The sequence below is a fragment of the Stegostoma tigrinum genome, chromosome 5 (assembly GCF_030684315.1).
Source record: "Stegostoma tigrinum isolate sSteTig4 chromosome 5, sSteTig4.hap1, whole genome shotgun sequence".
NCBI classification, from domain to species: Eukaryota; Metazoa; Chordata; class Chondrichthyes; order Orectolobiformes; family Stegostomatidae; genus Stegostoma; species Stegostoma tigrinum.
Genome location: NC_081358.1, coordinates 38,102,344 through 38,120,517, shown reverse-complemented (window position 1 = coordinate 38,120,517; position 18,174 = coordinate 38,102,344). Strand labels below are relative to the sequence as shown.

The 18,174-nt window shown below is 38.1% G+C and overlaps 1 protein-coding gene across 3 annotated transcripts in view; it reads right to left on the bottom strand.

The window, feature by feature from the left end:
• Nucleotides 1-18,174, bottom strand: part of mtbp (MDM2 binding protein) — a 69,419-nt gene that overhangs the window by 21,683 nt on the left and 29,562 nt on the right. For all 3 annotated transcript variants that reach the window (XM_048529882.2, XM_059645939.1, XM_048529881.2), the window contains exons 13-15: nt 13,733-13,846; nt 10,572-10,736; nt 5,374-5,467 (exon numbers count right to left, since the gene is read on the bottom strand). In XM_048529882.2, the coding sequence (XP_048385839.1) occupies nt 5,374-5,467; nt 10,572-10,736; nt 13,733-13,846 (373 nt within the window). The remainder of the gene's footprint in view (nt 1-5,373; nt 5,468-10,571; nt 10,737-13,732; nt 13,847-18,174) is intronic.

The following is an 18,174-nucleotide window of genomic DNA, read 5'->3' as shown; positions in this document are numbered from 1 at the left end:
GGACTTCTGGTTTTAATCTTAATAGAAGAAAACGCTGTGCAATGTTTTATTCTATTAGCCCTGTTTCTCCCACCACCTACGCTTCTATGAAGAGGTCAGTAAAATCATAAAACAAGATTCAAAATGTTCACTTTTTTTGACAAAGTAACAATTCTGTACTGTGTAAAACAAGGTCAATGTTTCAATCTGCATTTATTACCTACTGTGACCCTAAAGAAATTCATTGGTTACATTCTGAATGCATCATTATGAAGTGCAAGATGTTTCAAACTAATGGCCATTTCTCTCAGGGTCCCAAGCTAATGGTTTTAAGTGCTGCTACCACATTTGCCGGATCAAACACAATCACATCACCATAAAGTAATGCTTCCAAGCTTTTCCCACTGTGGCCCATTTTAAGGCTTGAAATTAATGCTATTTTCAAGTGATAATTGCAGGAGGGAGGGAGTGGGTGAGGTTGTCAGTTGGAATGGGAACACTGCTGTTCTTCCTCAGTCAGGGCTCTTTGATGGTTGTTGCTGCCTTGGAGTCCACAACCTTTAAGTTTCAGGTTACAATCCCCACTTGGAAAGCTCTCCCTTAATGATTTTGTATAAAGAAAAGGAATGTTGCCTGAGAATGCAGCTGTGTGGCTATTTATATCTCCAAGTGTCAGATTATTGGATTAAAACCAAATACTTAAGCCCAGTCAAGAGATCGCCCCGTTGTGTTCTCTAAGGGTCAATGTATTTCCTTCCCAAAAAATATTCAGGAATTTGTTTTTGCTAATGCAGTTTGAAACTGGGTGATGCAGCAGGAGAGTGTTCCATCTAAAACTGTAATTATTCAACTAATAAACCACTATCCACATTTAAAGTAAGAACATGCCGCTAACACTCATACTTAGAAATTGTTGTTCTTTTTTATTTGCATAAAACAAAAGCTTTAGCCCCTTGTTTCTCCTTCTTTGGGTATTGCGCATTTACAGGAGTGTTGTCTACATAGACAATAAAATAACAACAACCTTTCAAACTGATGTGAAATCCATCTCTACAATGTCAGAGCTTGAATACACTTGGCAGAGCACTTAGGAAAGGCTGTGAATAATGAGTGAATTAGGATATTAGAATCACTTTCTTAAAATACAAAAGGAGGTTATAAAGTTTGGTGAAGGCAGACTGCAAAGTGGGAATTCAAGAAAGAAAATTTAGAAATTAGATTTATATCAAGCAAAAAAAATTATGTTGCGTAGCATAGTGTGTTTATTTTTATATTATTATAAGCAAGCCGAAATGGCCCAAATAATCAAACCCAAACCTAAACATTACATATATTAATCCTTGTCATGGTTTTGATCAGTTCAATACTAGTGAAGAGAGTCAAAAACGGCTAATTGAAAACTTTGCTGTAAAAGGAGCCTTTAGGGAACAGCAATCATAATAGGGCTGAATTTTACATTACGTTGGTAAGTGAGGTAGTTCAATTTGAAGCCAAGGTGTCAAATGTGAATAAAGGAAATTTTGAAAATATGAGGACAAATCTGCTTACGTAGATCAGGAAAATACATAAAAAGGTATGACAGTAAGCATATGAAATAGGCAATGGTTAGTCTTTAAAGAATTATTACACAGATGATATTCCTTCAAGTCATAAAAACTCTCAAAATGTCAGTTAACTATGACTAACAAAGAAAAATAAGGACAACATGGTAACAAAAAAGGCACTTAAAGTTGCCAGAAATAGTAGAAAACCTGAGGATTGGGAGGATTATGAAATGCAACAAAGGTGGACCAAGAAAAATTGACTGAATAGAATGAATGCATACGAGAAAAAAAGCCACAGCCGATAACACTTATGTAGTTACGTAAAAAAGGAGATTTCTGATTAAGACATATACAAGTCCATTACAGGTAAAGTCAAGGGAGTTTAAAATGGGATATTTAAATGAGAAATAGCAGAGAACATAAATAAATTCTTTATATTCATCTTCACCAAGGTAAGTGAAAGATATCTCCCAGAATTAGAGATCCAAAGGACGAGGAAAAATGAAGAATTGAAGGAAATTAGTCTTCGTAAGGCAGCTGTGTTAGAGAAATTCATGGGACTAAAAAAATGGCTTGTGTCTAAGACCTGATATTCTACACCCAAATGTTGAAAGGTGGCGGCTATGGAGGTGGTAAATGCATTGGTGGCCATTTTCCAAAATTCTACAGATTCTGAAATGATGGTGACAAATGTTTCCCCATTATTTTTTTAAAAAGCAGAGAGAATATGGTAACTATAAAGAAACTGTTAGGATCTATTACAAAGGATGTATAGGAATAAACAAATCATTCTCATATTGGCAGGCTGTGATTAATGGCATGCCACAAGGACAAAGAACTGTTCAAAACATGCATTAATGATTTTCAACCAAAACAGAGGTTTCTGGCAAAACTCAGGACATCTGGCAGCATCTTTGGGGCAAAAACAGAGTTAGCATTTAGTCCAGTGACTTTTCAGCAGTAGGCCAGGACAGAAGAGAAGCTGAATAAACGATAACAAGAGCTGAGAGTTTGAATTGGTGTTCAAATCATACTCAACTCCAGAACCTGTTCTGTCGACATGTCTTTTTTAAAAATCTTATTACACATTTTAAAAAAGAACAGGAAATAGAAATCATTTGATTATTGTGCATGACCTTCAGATATTAATTAAAAAGAAGAATGAAGACAGATGAATTTTTTTTAAAAGTTTCTTGTCATTCAACGTTTATGTTCAAGATTACAAAATTGGTGCAGCAAGCAATTAAGAAGGCATGTGATATGTTGGCCTTTATCATGAGAATTTTAGTGCAGGAATGAAGATAACATAAATGCAAAAAAAAAGGCCAACTATGTTCAGTTCCGGACACCTTTCTAAAGGAATAATATTAAAGTCCAGAAGAGAGTTCAAAGGAGATTTACTCAAATGATACCAGGAATGAAAGGTTTTAGATACAAGGAAAGATGAGAGAGATTGTACTTATTGTCCATGGAGCAGAGAAGAATAAGAGGTGACCTTATTGAGGTGCTCAAACAGGTAGTAGTAGTAGTATATACATGTTTCCATTTCCATTAGTTTGGAAGTCAGTAACAAGGATCACAATTTCAAGATTGTTAGCAAGAGAGTTAAGAGTGAGATACAGAGAAACTTCTTTCCTCAGAGTTGTTAGGCTTTGGAACGCACTGCTTGTGAGAGTGGTAGAGACGGATTCCATAAAAGTTTTCAGAAGAGAGCCGGATATATATTTGAAATTGATAAAATTAAAAGACTGGAGAGTGGGACTAGCTCTTCCGGGAATCAGTACAGACACAGTGGGTCAAATGACCTCCTTCTATGTAAAATTTTGTGTAAAAATTCTGTGAACATTTTTTCTGTAAAAATTCTATGATTCTAATAGTTGGGCTTTGCTGAAAGCAACACACGACATGAGAACAGGGCTAAGAATGAGACAGAACGGGTCGGCTGTGCTGAAAGCAACCAACATCGTGACAGGATCAGGGTGTAGGAGTGGCATACAAAGAAGAATTGGAAGGACGGCATTAGACACTAAAGTTATTGAACTCTATAATCGAGTCCTAGAGGCTACAGGGCCCCAAGCAGAAAATGAGGTGCTGTTCTTCAAGCTTGCACTGATGCTTGCTGGAGCACTGCAGTAGGTCTGTGGCAGAAACCTTGCCATGGGAACATGTTGAAGTGGGACACAATTGGAAGCTCAAGGTCATTTTAAACGGACAGAATGTAGATGGTCTGCAAAACAGTCACCATATCTGCGTTTCATCTCCCCAGTAAAGAGGAGACCACACTGAATAGAGAATACAGTAGACTAGGTTGAATGAAGAGCAGGTAAATCACTGCTTCATCTGGAAGGTATGCCTGGATCCTTGAATGGTGAAGAGGGAGGAGGCAAATGGGCAAGTATCACACCTTCAGCAATTGCATGGAAAGGTGCTGTGGTGGTGTGGGGAGGTGTTGGGATTGGAGTAGGAGTGGACTAGAATGTCCAGAGGGAACAGTCTCTGCAGAGTGCTGATAAAAGGAGGGAGGGGGAAACGTGTTACAGAGATAGTTGGAACTGCCGATGCTGGAGAATCTGAGATAACAGTGTGAAGCTGGATGAACAAAGCAGGTCAAGCAGCAGAGGAGCAGGAAAGCTTGACATTTAGGGTTGGGACCCTTCTTCAGAAATGACGGGGAAATGTGTGTCTGATTTGGATGAGGAGACCAAATGTAATATTTACAAGTTCAGGGATGACACAAAGCTCAGTGAAAATATGGGCTGTGAGGGGGCTTTAAAGCAGCTTCAAGAGGATTTGGGCAGATTTAGCGAATGGTCACATATATGGCAGAAGGAATGTAATGTAGAAAAATGGGAAGTTATCAACCTTGGAAGAAGAGACAGAATTGCACGTTATTTGTTAAATGGTAAACGGTTGGTTGGATGGAAACAAAGAGACCTAGGTTCCATCATCAACGTCAAAGATGCAACAAGTATACTAGTCTTATTGTAGGCGGACGCAACGACAGGCGTAACATTGTTTTGTTTCAACTGTATAGAACTTCGATCAGTGGTAATGTCACTGGGCTAATATTCCAGAACCTCAAGCTAAAGTTCTGGCATTGAATCTTATCAAGGCAGATAGTAAAATGTGAATTCAATAAAATCTAGAATAAAAACCTGGCTTAATGACAACTGTGCAATTATTGTCAATCACTGTGAAAACTCAAGTGGCTCATTAAAGTTCTTTAGTGAAACAAATCCACCATCCTGACGTGGTCTGGCCTGCACATGATTCCATATCCACAGCACAGTGGTTCATTCTCTACTAAATGCCTAAGCAAATTTATTCCAAAGCAATTGGGAAATAAATGCTCACTTAGCCAACGACACACATATCTCATGTACAAAAAAAAAGTTTATGCTACTGAACAGATGTACCCAAGATAGTTAACTCGGAAAAGACTGTTAAGGGGAGCAACTGATAACACTGATCCAATTAAGGTATCTGTGGAAAATCCACATTCATAACAGGACATTGTGACTTACTTTGTGAATATACAAGTGCTATGTGAACTATATCATTTTGTTCATATTTGATTTCAGATTAATCTTCAAGAGCAATCTTTGATCACAGTACTGTATGTCATCTACTGAATTCAAATTTAGACAGTACAAACAATATATAACCAAAAACTAAGAGTGATCAAAAAAACTGTTACAATTGGTTAATTTCAACATTTTCAAATAATTACTAAATAGATGAAAATTAGACCGCTATAAATAAGCACTGTTCATTATCATTTCAAAATCCAAATTTTTGAAAAGTCTAGTTCCTTTCAATTGAAGCAATCAATATGACAAACATATTTCACCTGGACTTCTGTCTAATTCTTTCAAGATTTTCGTAGTTTTCAAGTACACTTCTCTCAGGCTGCTGTGATGGGCTTAGGATTGAGCTGTCAGTTTCTAGATAGACAAAAGTTTAAAATGAAATATTTACAGGATGCATAATTTTCTTTCAAACACTCAGATGTATGCACATTGTATTTAAAAGGGGAAAAAAACGCTATTAGTGAACATCTAGTTCAAAGCACTTTCCTTTCCATTATACAGGAAAAGTGTTTTCAGCAACAATCTTAAGTGATAATGGGAACTGCAGATACTGGAGAATCCAAGATAACAAAGTGTGAAGCTGGATGAACACAGCAGGCCAAGCAGCATCTCAGGAGCACAAAAGCTGACGTTTCAACTCTCTTGTAATCTCTTCAGCCTTGAAACTGCTCGATCATATCCTGAAGCACACCTCCATTTCCTACCTACTAACCTCTTCCCGCCTCCTTGACCTGTCCGTCTTCCCTGGACTGACCTATCCCCTCCCTACCTCCCCACCTATACTCTCCTCTCCACCTATCTTCTTTTCTCTCCATCTTCGATCCGCCTCCCCCTCTCTCCCTACTTATTCCAGAACCCTCACCCCCATTCCCCTCTCTGATGAAGGTTCTAGGCCCGACACCTCAGCTTTTGTGCTCCTGATATGCTGCTTGGCCTGCTGTGTTCATCCAGCTTCACACTTTGATATCTCAGCAAGAATCTTATATGACTTTTAAAAAAACAACCTGGCAATTTACATCTAATAAAAAAATCACTGACTTGAGCAATTGCGGGGGAAACTTCGGAAACTATCAGATGGACTGCAGCAGGTCAACAAGTTGATTCATAACCATTTTTTCAGCCATAATTAGGGAGTGGGGAAATCCACAATTAGTGAAAGAATTAAAAGAAAAAAAGGGGTGGGGTATATGTGACAGTTAAATTCAGAGAATACATTCCAAAATCCACGTGATTTTTTTTCTAAAAAAAAATTACCCTACATTTCTAATCAACCTGCTCAGAGATGGTATTACATACTTCTGGAAGAAGTGGGACTTGAACCTAGGCAACTTGGGTCTAGGGGCAGGGGCATTAGCACTATGCCACAAGAGTCCTCACATCAGCTTGTTAGCAGATTAGCCGAGGAAGCAGCTGCCCAAAAGGCAGCAGTGGGCAATAATCAATGTCAAATTATGAGCATAAGTATTGGACAGGGAGGGCTCCACTGGGAAATTGTCTACAGTGGAGCAATTTCCCACAAAATGCTAAGCCCAATGACTCATCAGAGGGAGTATCCTCCCAGTGGCAGGCAGTTGGTTATCAACGGTTATGGGAGCAAGGGCAGGAAAATCCACAGTCATGGCCCAAACAAACTCACATGAGGGATTTCACCAGCTTCAATCCTCAGGATTTCAATTTTTTTTTGCACAGCTCTGAGATGACCGCTCACTTTACTTGCTGCCTCAGCAACATCCTCTGCTCCTCTTGCTGGTGTTGGCCTGCCAAAGCAGCTGACTCTCTGAATGGGCCACCAGGCATAAGAACTAGCTCTTCATCTTTAATTCAGACAAGACATGCATTTGTCACTAACACAAGAAAACTAGATACAGACTGATGCTCGTAAGGGGAGAGATGAAGTAGAATGTGGCTATACTCATTGGAATTTAAAAGAATGAGAGGTGACCTCATTGAAACATTAAAAGATTCTGAGGGGACTAGACAAGGTAGATGCAGAAAGGTTGAAAGGCTCAGCAGGTCTTGCAACATCTGTGAACAGAAATCAGAGTTAATGTTTCAGGTTCAGTGACCCTTCACACTCAGTCTGCTCAACCATTCATTGAGCTGAAAGGTCTCCTTCTGCTTTCATATCTTATAGCCTTATTTTGAAAGGCCACTCTGCCTACTAACTTAGTTTCTCACTCTACTCTGTTTCCAAAATTGTCTGTTTGTGCATCAGATTTCTAGTAACTGTGCCATTTTATTCTGTCAATTTCACACTGACAGGTTGGCTCCTCTAACAAAAAAGAAATACTCAACAGGTATATAAGCATCTGTGCAGAGAGAAACAGAGTTCATGTATCCTCTTTCAGAATCATATTTCCAGTATCTACTGAATTTTGATTTGTCTCAGGGTTGCTCCAATAGTGCCAATACATCAGTGTTGTTCAGAATTCCAAAGCAATGCTGGAGCAAATGACAGGAGATACAACATGAAATCAGCATGAATGACACCCTGTAGATACTTAATCTTACAAATTATGCCAGGTTAGTTTGCTTTTCCTATAAAACAAAAGAAACATTTAAAAGTTTCTAGAATTCAGATATTTCCATTATTTCAAAATCTCAGCCCTCAATTGCAGAAGCTCTATAGCTTCATCCCACCTTCGAAAACCTTTTCTAGCTATACATTCCAGCTTGAAATCCCCGATCTTTGGGATACCCATTACTATACATTTCATTCACTCCAGTCCCAACTACTTGACTTTGGCAATCAAGTTCCTGTTTACTGAAACTCACTTCCCAAAGCCTTTGTTGTCACACAACCTTTCCTCTTTCTAGTGGGCCACAAAACCTAGCTCTTCAAACTTTCTGAAGTCTGCCCTTACATTATTTCTAATTCCGGGTGATAAGGCACTTATTATAAATTTTTAAGTAAACGGTATCTTACTACAGGCAACCTGCACTGATATCCATGCACTATTTTTAGTGGACCTATTAACTTGCCAACATTTCTTGAATTTAAATGAACATTTGAAACAAATATAGTTGAATTTGAAAACAATTGACCTAACTAATCAAACTAAAGCTAAAAATTGTCAGTTAGCAAGTACTTTCTAGCTTGATTGAAAGCTGTTGTGTATTTTAACAAGCACAACTGACACTGTTGGTTACATTTTGTTGTTTCTAAGGCATTTATAGTTATTGGCAGACCTTTAAAATCAAATGTCAAACTGTTAAGATTTGAAACGGAGGAACGGGAGAAGTAAAAACTGTGAAATGTCAAAACTCTATCTAGAATCAATTCTAAATAGGCAACTTTCATTTTAGATTTTCCTCCTGTAGGTTTAGAAGGCATATTTTCACGGTAACTATCTAGAATCTGGCAGCAGCTTATTGTTTAAATTGTATCTAGCCACTGTCAGTTGACAAAAATCAGTTCACACTCCAGGAATTAATAAGAGAAACCACTGACACCCAGCAAAACTGTATCATCAGCAAATAACTCTAAATGGTTAAGTATTGCTAGTCAGCAGTTTTGCTCAGGCATAGTTTTCTGCAGCCATATTTATAGAAGGTGAGAGTTAAGAATATCAAATATTTGAACATGTTTAAAATTCAATGAGTGGTTTCAGCGCTGCATTATAACTGCCAATAAGTTTTACCTGAAGTGTGTATTTATGGAAAATGCCAAACTGTATTTGTTTTGTTTTCTAGAGATGCCACCATTTTCCTTTGCAATTACCCTGCTAAATTAGGCTACATTTGACTGAACTTAAGAATACAATGTGTTGTGCTTTCTTGATTGATGTGAAATATATTGGATATCTCAAAAGCGATGCAGCACATAATTCTTTTACATACTTCCTGCTCCTTAGGTAACCAGTCTTCCCTCTCTTAAAAGGTTAACTTGATTGTAATCATTGCTCCTGCTGTGTTCTGCACTTGAAATTCTTTTCTTCCTCTTAGTTCCAATTCATAACTTTGCTGTTCCTCAGTTGCATTTTATATCTACTCCAGTCATCACTTCAAATTTAAAAATACATTTTTAGAACACCTTTATATTATTTTCCCATCCTTGTTTAGTCAGCCAATTCTGCCTGATATGTGAAGAGTGTTGTGAAACTTGAAACTGTTCAGAAAAGATTTAGAAGGATGTTGCCACGGTTGGAGGGTTTGAGCAATAGGTCGAGGCTGAATAGGCTGGGGCTACTTTCCCTGGAGCATCAGAGACTGAAGGGTGACCTTATAATAGTTTGTAAAATCATGAGGGGTACAGATAGGGTAACTACACAAGGTATTTTCCCAGGACTTGGGGAGAGAAAGAGTCCAAAACCAGAGAACGTAGGTTTAAAGTTGAGAGAGGCAAGATTTAAAAAGGGACCCAAGGGGCAAGAAGGTGGTGCATATATGGAATGAGCTGCCATAGGAGGTCGTGGAGGCTGGTATAATTAGAACATTTAAAAGGCATCTGGCTGGTATATATGAACAGGAAGGGTTGAGGGATATGGGCCAAATGCTGGCAAATGGGGCTAGATTTATTTAGGATGTCCGGTCAGCATGGACAAATTAGACTGAAGGGTCTGCTTCTGTGCTGTATATCTCTATGGCTCAATTGCAACTAAGGATGGCTAATAAAGGCAAGCCCTGCAACTGCTGCCACATCCCACTAAGAATGAACAAAAGAACCAAAGAAAAAGAAAGAAAGAAAGAAAAAGAAATTACTTTGGTTAGGGATAACAAAGTGTAGAGCTGGATGAACACAGCAGGACAAGCAGCATCTTAGGAGCAGAAAAGCTGACGTTTCTGATGAAGGGTCTAGGCCTGAAACGTCAGCTTTTCTGCTGCTAAGATGCTGCTTGGCCTGCTGTGTTCATCCAGCTCTACACTTTGTTATCTTGGATTCTCCAGCATGTGCAGTTCCCATTATCTCTGATACAATTTACTTTGGTTAGGTCTGAGTCTTTCAAAATCTTCTTGAAAAGAAAGAAACATTGCTTCCATTCACTGGTAAAATGGCTAGGTCTAGCTTTGTTAAACTCTGTTCATTTTGCCATTCTGTCTATTCTTCCTTCGTTAACATCAGTCTTAATTACACAGAAATCCCCTGAAGCTGAAAGCTGCCAATTATTTGATCATTTAGAACTCCTTGTACATTGCTGAGCTCTGGGTCTAAGTGGTCTGGGTACTTTATTTCACATCATGAGAAGCAGACATCTCTCATCAACTTTATTTCTTTCATTCTCTTCTGTCAAGTTAATCCTTACTCTATCCAATTAATTGCAGGCATGTTTTAAAGATACAAATCATAAGCACATTTAAATGGCATTTTAAGCCGTGAAAATCAATTAGTGATAGAAAAGAGGACATCAGACATTTAATTATTTGTGCAATTCAAAGCTCTCGGAAAGAGCACCAAGTAATTATAGAGGCAATTGTACTTAAAAACGCTGAATTTTTACAGAATATATAAAAAAGTTACCAGTATGGTTAACTGTGTCTTCTCGTCTTTGACATACACTGCCCGATATATTGCTTGGCAGGTTTCTGCCATATCGCCCAAAGTACTGTTCTCGCACCAAGGTTAACAATGCCTTCAATTCATTAATTGGAATCAATGTAGGAATTTTACTCATCTGCCCGTTTTCTTCAAAATAAAGCAAAGGCTAACTGTATTATACAAATAGCAAAACAAAACATTACTTAAGTAAAATGATCATCATCGTTCAAACCACACTGAATTTGCTCATGAAATGCAAAGTTTCTTGTCTAAGTTTTATCGGTTGGAGCTGTAAGTGATTATTCCATCAAATGCCATGCACTAAATTAAAAAGAATTGTGGTTCAGTTTACTCACAATATTCCATGGTTAATCAAAAATATTTGGAGGGGATGATAATCCATCTACCAGGGATGCACTATTGTGGTGCCAGGTAATATTTAAGTCACACTGCATCAGTCATAGCAGTTTCATGACATTTAATAAAGATACACTGAATTAGGTAAAACATTTGAAATATGGCTAAAACATGACAGCTATTACAAAAAAAACAGAAAGGTTCATAATAGGTGGGTAAATTTAAATTCTACTCAATCCGACAATTGTTGAAAGCATTCACGTATCATGCACAGTGATTTCTGATGATGATGTTAAAATTTTAGTGTTAAATGCCCTATATTTTGCGGTCAGCAGTGAAGCAAGGATGCTCACTCGTGCCCTCTACAAAAGTTGCCCACGAAGATATAGTAATCATTGGCATGCATTTTTCATTCCCAACAGAAGTTTACATCTGGCACCAAGACAGGAATATTTCCAAGTATGAGCAAGGTATATTAGGAAGCAGGTAAGCAAGCAATCACATTGAAGCATTCATTTAGATAGCAAAATAGCAAGTTTAAAATCACTTGACTACCTTCATTTTGATTTAAAATGTCAGTTAACAATATAAATTATGATGATGATTGGATTAAGAGAGAAGCCAAAATAAAGTAACGAACTAAATTTGAATGTTACAATTTTCGCCAGTGGGAAAACTTAACATTCCGCAAACACAAACTTTGCTTTTTGAGGGTATATTCCCAGTCTTGCTCCAGTCTGTTTCAAACTGAATATTCCCCATGTAAACTTTGACCTTCAATACGTGACATTATCACACAAGACAGAAAAACAACAGATGCATGTTTCTGGTCAAGTTTTGGTGCTTAATTAAAATGATAACTCCAAGGCAGCCAGTTGTGGTGTATTTCATGTGAGTCACCTAGCACGTGGTCACAGCTGGCATTTGAGGTTAGCAGGATCTTTGGTTTTTGAAAAACAAAATTTTAGTCCACAGAAGTTTTAGGCAGTAAAGTTAAATGATGGAAGTTAAGGACCAAAAGTTCATTTTCACTACAATATGAATTTCCAAGAAATGCAAGCCTGTTTTATTCCTCAGTCTGGTGAATCTGCACTGCAATCTTTCCAAATCTAACCTATCCCTTCTAAGGTGCAATATCCAGAACAGTACACAGATCAGCAAATGTGATTCAACCAGGGCCATGTTTAACCATAAGAAAATCATCCTCCCCTTTTACATTCTAACTTCTAGTTTTAATTTGTACCATTTTATTCGGCTTTTTGATTACAAGAAATCTTTGCTCACTCAAGCATAATGATCAATGTACATGGACTGCCAATGTTCCTAACTTTAGGGCAACATGTTGGCTCAGTGGTTAGCATTGCTGCCTCAGTGCCAGGGACTTAGGTTTGATTCCAACTTTGGATGATTGTGTGGGTTTGCATGTTCTTCCTGATCTCCATTGGTTTATGCCGGGTGTTCCAGTTTCCTCCCAAAGTCCAAAGACGTGCATGCTAGGTGGAGTGGACAACCTAAATTGCCCATAATGCCCAGGGATGTGCAGGCTAGGTGGCTTAGCCATGGTAAATATGCAGGGTGACGGGAGGGGGGAGGGTGCAGGTCTGCATAGGCAGCTTTTTGGAGGCTTGGTGAAGACTCAAATGGACCAATGGCCTCTTTCTGCATTGTAGAGATTCTATGACTTTTCACCGTTCAAAAACAAAATAATTGGCACTATAGGTTTGAGTCCAAAATGGATGATCTTACTATGTGAATTGAAATCAAGCAGTCAGAGTTTATCAATGTTTGTTTGTAATTATGCTTTCATCAACATAATATACTATGTCACCAATATTTGCACCATTAACAGAGTCAAACATAACTGCTATAGTATTATTTAAGACATTAACAATAAAGTCAGTAGTTGAGACTTCAGTACAGATGCTTGTGGGCACCATGAGTCGCTTCCTTTCAATTTAAGGGCCTGACATCTTTCATTGCTAACTTCTATCATTCAAGTCATCTCCTAACTAACTGATCAAGTTGTTTTCCTTCAATTAGCTAATATTCTCCTATGTGAGGCTTTATAAACATAGGTATAGGGTTGAAAAGAACAAGCAAAATCTTTATACATCATTGGTTAAGTGTCAGCTAGGGTATTGTGCCCAATTCCGAGGTACAAATTTTAGGAACGTTACTATGTATATGGGATTGGTCATTGGAGACATGAAAGAGACAGGAGAAATTGAGATTGTTCATCTCAGAGCAGACTGAGTAAGGAGATTTAGTAACAAAACTAAATTCATTAAATTAAATTAAATTAAATTAAATTAAATTAAATTAAATAAGGATTTTAAAAGAGTAAATAAAAGAAATGGTGCCCTCTGGCAGATTGGTCAGTAATCAGAGCCCATGAACTATAAGGTAATTGATAAACTAAAGGGTAGAGGAGATTTTTGTGTACATGGCGACTTATTACCTGAATTGCACCAGCCAAAAAGGATACTGGAGCAGATAATTGTAATTATGAAGAGGGGAATTTATATACACTTCAATAGGAAAACAAACTGCAGTATAATGGAGGAAAAAACACAGGGGATTAATTAGACCTCTTCTAAAAGACAAGCATAGGCACAATGGGTTGAGAGTCCTCCTTTTCATTGTATGATTCGAAGACTGGACCCAACACTAACCCACACTTAACCAACAATGTACATAAGATTACGATTTTCCAGATTTAGGCATATCTCTTTTCTGGATGTTCAGGTTATTCAGAGACCTGATGTACAATACATTACAAGACTTACTGAGGAACTCTCTTAAAGCAAGCGTTTGAACTTGTGTCAGTTTCATCTCTCTGTGTACTAGCTGGTCTCCAGTAAGATAAGGCATTGCCTCAAGAAGCTCTGCAACATCACACTCTGCAGATGAAACACGGGATTATTATACACAGCAGCTGACAGAAGCACATTTTATTTCAGTATTCTCACCGTTTATCGTGAGTTAATTAACTTATTTTAATTAGCTCATGAAACAAATTGAGTACTGCATTAGCACTCTTGCAGAAGTTAATTTGAAATGGATACCCCATTTATTAAAGTTTACTTTAAACTCGACTCTTGATTTATTTCTTCTGAACAGTTTGATGGCTGCCATATACATGCTTGGAATTTTGGGTGCTATATGACAGAAGCTCACCAAAAACTGTAAAGAATCAGTGACCATTCAAGATGTGATGTTTTTACATTTTTCCCTGAAGCCAAAACTCCCTCCCTAACAGCACAATAGTTCTGCTACAGCACAAGGACTGCAGCAATTCGAAAAGACAGCTTACCTTCTCAAGGAAAGAATAATAAATGTTGGTGCGCAGACAGTGAAGCCCACATCCTGTGAATGAATATTTGTATCTGTACAAATCTATACTATTTTCTTTATTAATTAGACGATTAAAAAAAAACACTTTCTTCCCAATCACATGCTAAACATACCTTCACATCATGGGCTACAGCAGTTCATAAATGTGGCTCACTGGCACTTTCTCAACTGCACCCGAGGACTGTCAATACATGTTACATTAACACGTCCACTCCAAAAATGGAAAATCCAAGCTATTCAATTAATTAAGTCGAGGTATAAACTTATGAGACTTTTGCTAAATCTTACATTGCTGTAAATTTATCTCAAAAATCTAAAGAAGTCATACAATGCACTGTACAAAGCTGGGATGATAAACTCCAGGTCAGACTGCACCCTTTCTTGACGTATTTAGAATGTTAATTTTCTACAGTATTGCTACTACAGTGAAAATTACAATAGCATTTGACATTTAACCTCCATGCTTCTGCCAAGAACACATAAACTACTATGAACTTAGCTGAACTTTCTACAGAGAACAATTCTATGAATTGGCAGGGTCAAAATTTCATCATCTTCTTTAATATGCTTTTTGATTCCAATGAAGTTGTTTTCCAGTTGGGTCATTTCCTGAAGATCTGCTACACGCAGATATTCATTTGACAAACTAATCATTTGTTGAACCAAAGGTTTCTAGAAGCTCATTACACTATGGGAATTATGCAATTTAATCCTCTGGGATAACAATTCAAATGTTCTAAAATCATTTTATGCTACTGTTAATACTGGAACTCACGCGCTACACTTGTTTAAAATTGAAGCATATTTACTTATTTTATCAATTTATTCAACTTGTGAATGAAAGCCAACTTTCCTCAAAGAAAGACATTCCTCTGATATCTAAGTTCTCTCATGACAAACCACTGAAACTTGATTCAATTGCATAAAATATTGATCCAGCAGAAGTTGGTAATGGGGTCACTGAAAGTGACCCGCTGACCCCAGACTAGGCAGAGGTGAAAAGAAGTGCCACGGGTAAATGTTCTAAATTACTGTGCATAAATATAAATTACTGATGCCCAATGAGGTGAGGATCAATTTCAACTGTAATGACCTCCATGATCAAATAACACTCAATACCCAATCTCACAATGTAAAATGGAGTGAAGGAAAATCTGTGGGACAGAGCCTCTGGGAATGGGCAATCATTTAAGAGCGAGTGGAGCATTTTAAGAAAAGAGATTGAATAGGTAGTTTTACAAATGAATGTCAACTGCAAATCATTACTCTACAGGCAAAAAGCTGACCAGTATTATTTTGCCTGAAGTGTTGTGAAGCAAAAGAAACTCCCTTTACAGTTCTCATCTCACTGATTCTGCAACTATCTTTTGAAACACTGTCAGTGTACCTAATGATTCAGCACTCGACAAATCCAATAAGCATAGTCTTTTCAGCAGCCAATACACATGGATTAATTGACATTTTGTTAACATGGCGGCTTTCCAAGTAACTATTAATTCACTCATCTATTATAATCTAATCATGTTCCCATTCAGCTGTACATAAATACTTTATAATCTTGGACTACAGTCTATAAATGAAAATAGCAAAGCATAAACTAATAGGCTTAGCAAAATGCCAACTAGTGGGAAGCCAGTCAGTCAACACCATACACATTAAATGAGAATTGTGTATGAAACAGATTAGCACTGCACTGAAAAGTTTTACTGCTGCCCCAAGAATTTACTAATGCAGAACAAGAGCAAAATGTGGTCCTTAGCTCTTAAAATGGTACCATTGCAGATTGGTCAAATGGAGGTATAAATGAAGCATAAAGATTGATGTTTTGAAAACAGTCCACATTACAGAAGAGTATGCGCTGGAGGTCCTGAAAAGCATGTATGTGGAGAAATCTCCAGGACCTGATCTAGTGTATCCTAGGACATTGTGGGGAGTTGGGGAGGAAATTGCAGGGCGCTTTTCAAAAATATTTGTATCATTTATAACTACAGATGAGATGCCTGATGACTGGAAGTGGCTAATGTTGCGCCTTTGTTTAAAAAGGGAAGCAAGGAGAAGACTAGGAATAAAGATCTAAGAATCTGGTTTTGGTGGTGGGTAAGCTGTTGGAGGTTAGAACATAGAAGCACACAACAGGCCCTTCGGCCCTCATTGTTGTGCCGACCTGTTATACCGATCTCAAGCCCATCTAACGTACACTATTCCACGTACGTCCATATGCTTGTCCAATGACGCCTTAAATGTACCTAAAGTTGGCGAATCTACTACCGTTGAAGGCAAAGCGTTCCATTCCCTTACTACTCTCTGAGTAAGAAACTACCTCTGACATCTGTCCTATATCTTTCACCCCTCAATTTAAAGCTATGCCCCCTCATGCTCGCCGTCACCATCCTAGGAAAAAGGCTCTCCCTATCCACCCTATCTAACCCTCTGATTATTTTATATGTCTCCATTAAGTCATCTCTCAACCTCTTCACTCTAATGAAAACAGCCTCAAGTCCCTCAGCCTTTCCTCATAAGACCTTCCCTCCACACCAGGCAACATCCTAGTAAATCTCCTCTGCACCCTTTCCAAAGCTTCCACATCCTTCTTATAATGTGGTGACCAGAACTGTACACAGTTCCAAAGGTGATTCCGAAAGATAGAATTTACGTGCATTTGGAAAGGCAATGAATAGTCAGCATGATTGTTTTTTGTGTGAGGAATATCATGTATCACAAACTTGATTTAGAGTCTTTTGAGGAAGTAACCAAAAAGATTGATGAGGGCAGAGCAGTAGACATTATTTACTTGGGCTTCAGTAAAGCCCTTGCCAAAGTTCTGCTTGGTAGACTAATTAGTAAACTTATGTCACATGGAATTCAGGGTGAACTTGCCAATTCGATACAAAATTGGCTCTACAGCTGGAAACAGAATGGTGGTAAAGGGTTGTTTTTCAGACTGGAGGTACCAGGGGTATTCCATAGGCATTGGTGATGTGTCTGCTTTTGTCTGTCATTTATATAAATGATTTAGATGAGAATGTAGAAAACATAGCTAATAAATTTGTGGATGACACCGAAATAGGTGATATAGTGGACAGTGAAGAAGATTAAGATTACAAAGAGATCCTGATCGATTGGGTCAATGGGATGAGGAGTAGCAGATGGAGTTGAATTTGGATAAATGAGGTATTGCATTTTGGTAAGACAAACAAGGGCAGGGCTCATATAATTAGAAATAGGGCCTTGGGTAGTTATGTAGAAATGAGAGACCTAGAGGTTCAAGTACATAATTCTTTGAAGTTTGCAACAAATGTAGACAGGGTGGTTAAGAAGGCACACCTGCCTTTATTGCTCATAGCTTTGAGTACAGGAGTTGGGTAGTCATGTTGAGGTTGTACAGGACATTGATGAGGCCTCTTCTGGAATACTGTGTTCAATTCTGGTCAGCCTGTTACAGGAAGGATAATATCAAGTTGGAGAGGGTTCAGAAAAGATTTACCAGGAATTTTAAAGAAAATGCCGGCCTGGATTTGAGGATTGCAGAAGTGAACACATCTTCTTCTTTATGTGATTTCAGCCATCAAGCTTTGAACACTTTGGTAAACCTTATATATTGCCAGGAATGGAAGGTTTGAATTACACGGAGAGGCTGGGATTTTTTTCACTGGAGCGTAGGAGGTTGAGGGTGACCTTAGAGGTTTTTTTTAAAATCATGAGGAGTGTAGGTAAAATGATTGGCAGGTGTCTTTTGCCTATGTTGGGGGATTTCAACACTAGGGGGCACATTTTTAAGGTTCGAGGAGAAAGAGTTCAAAAGGACGAGGGATAATTTTTTGAGATAACACAGTGTAGAGCTGGATGAACACTGCAGGCCAAGCAGCATCAGAGG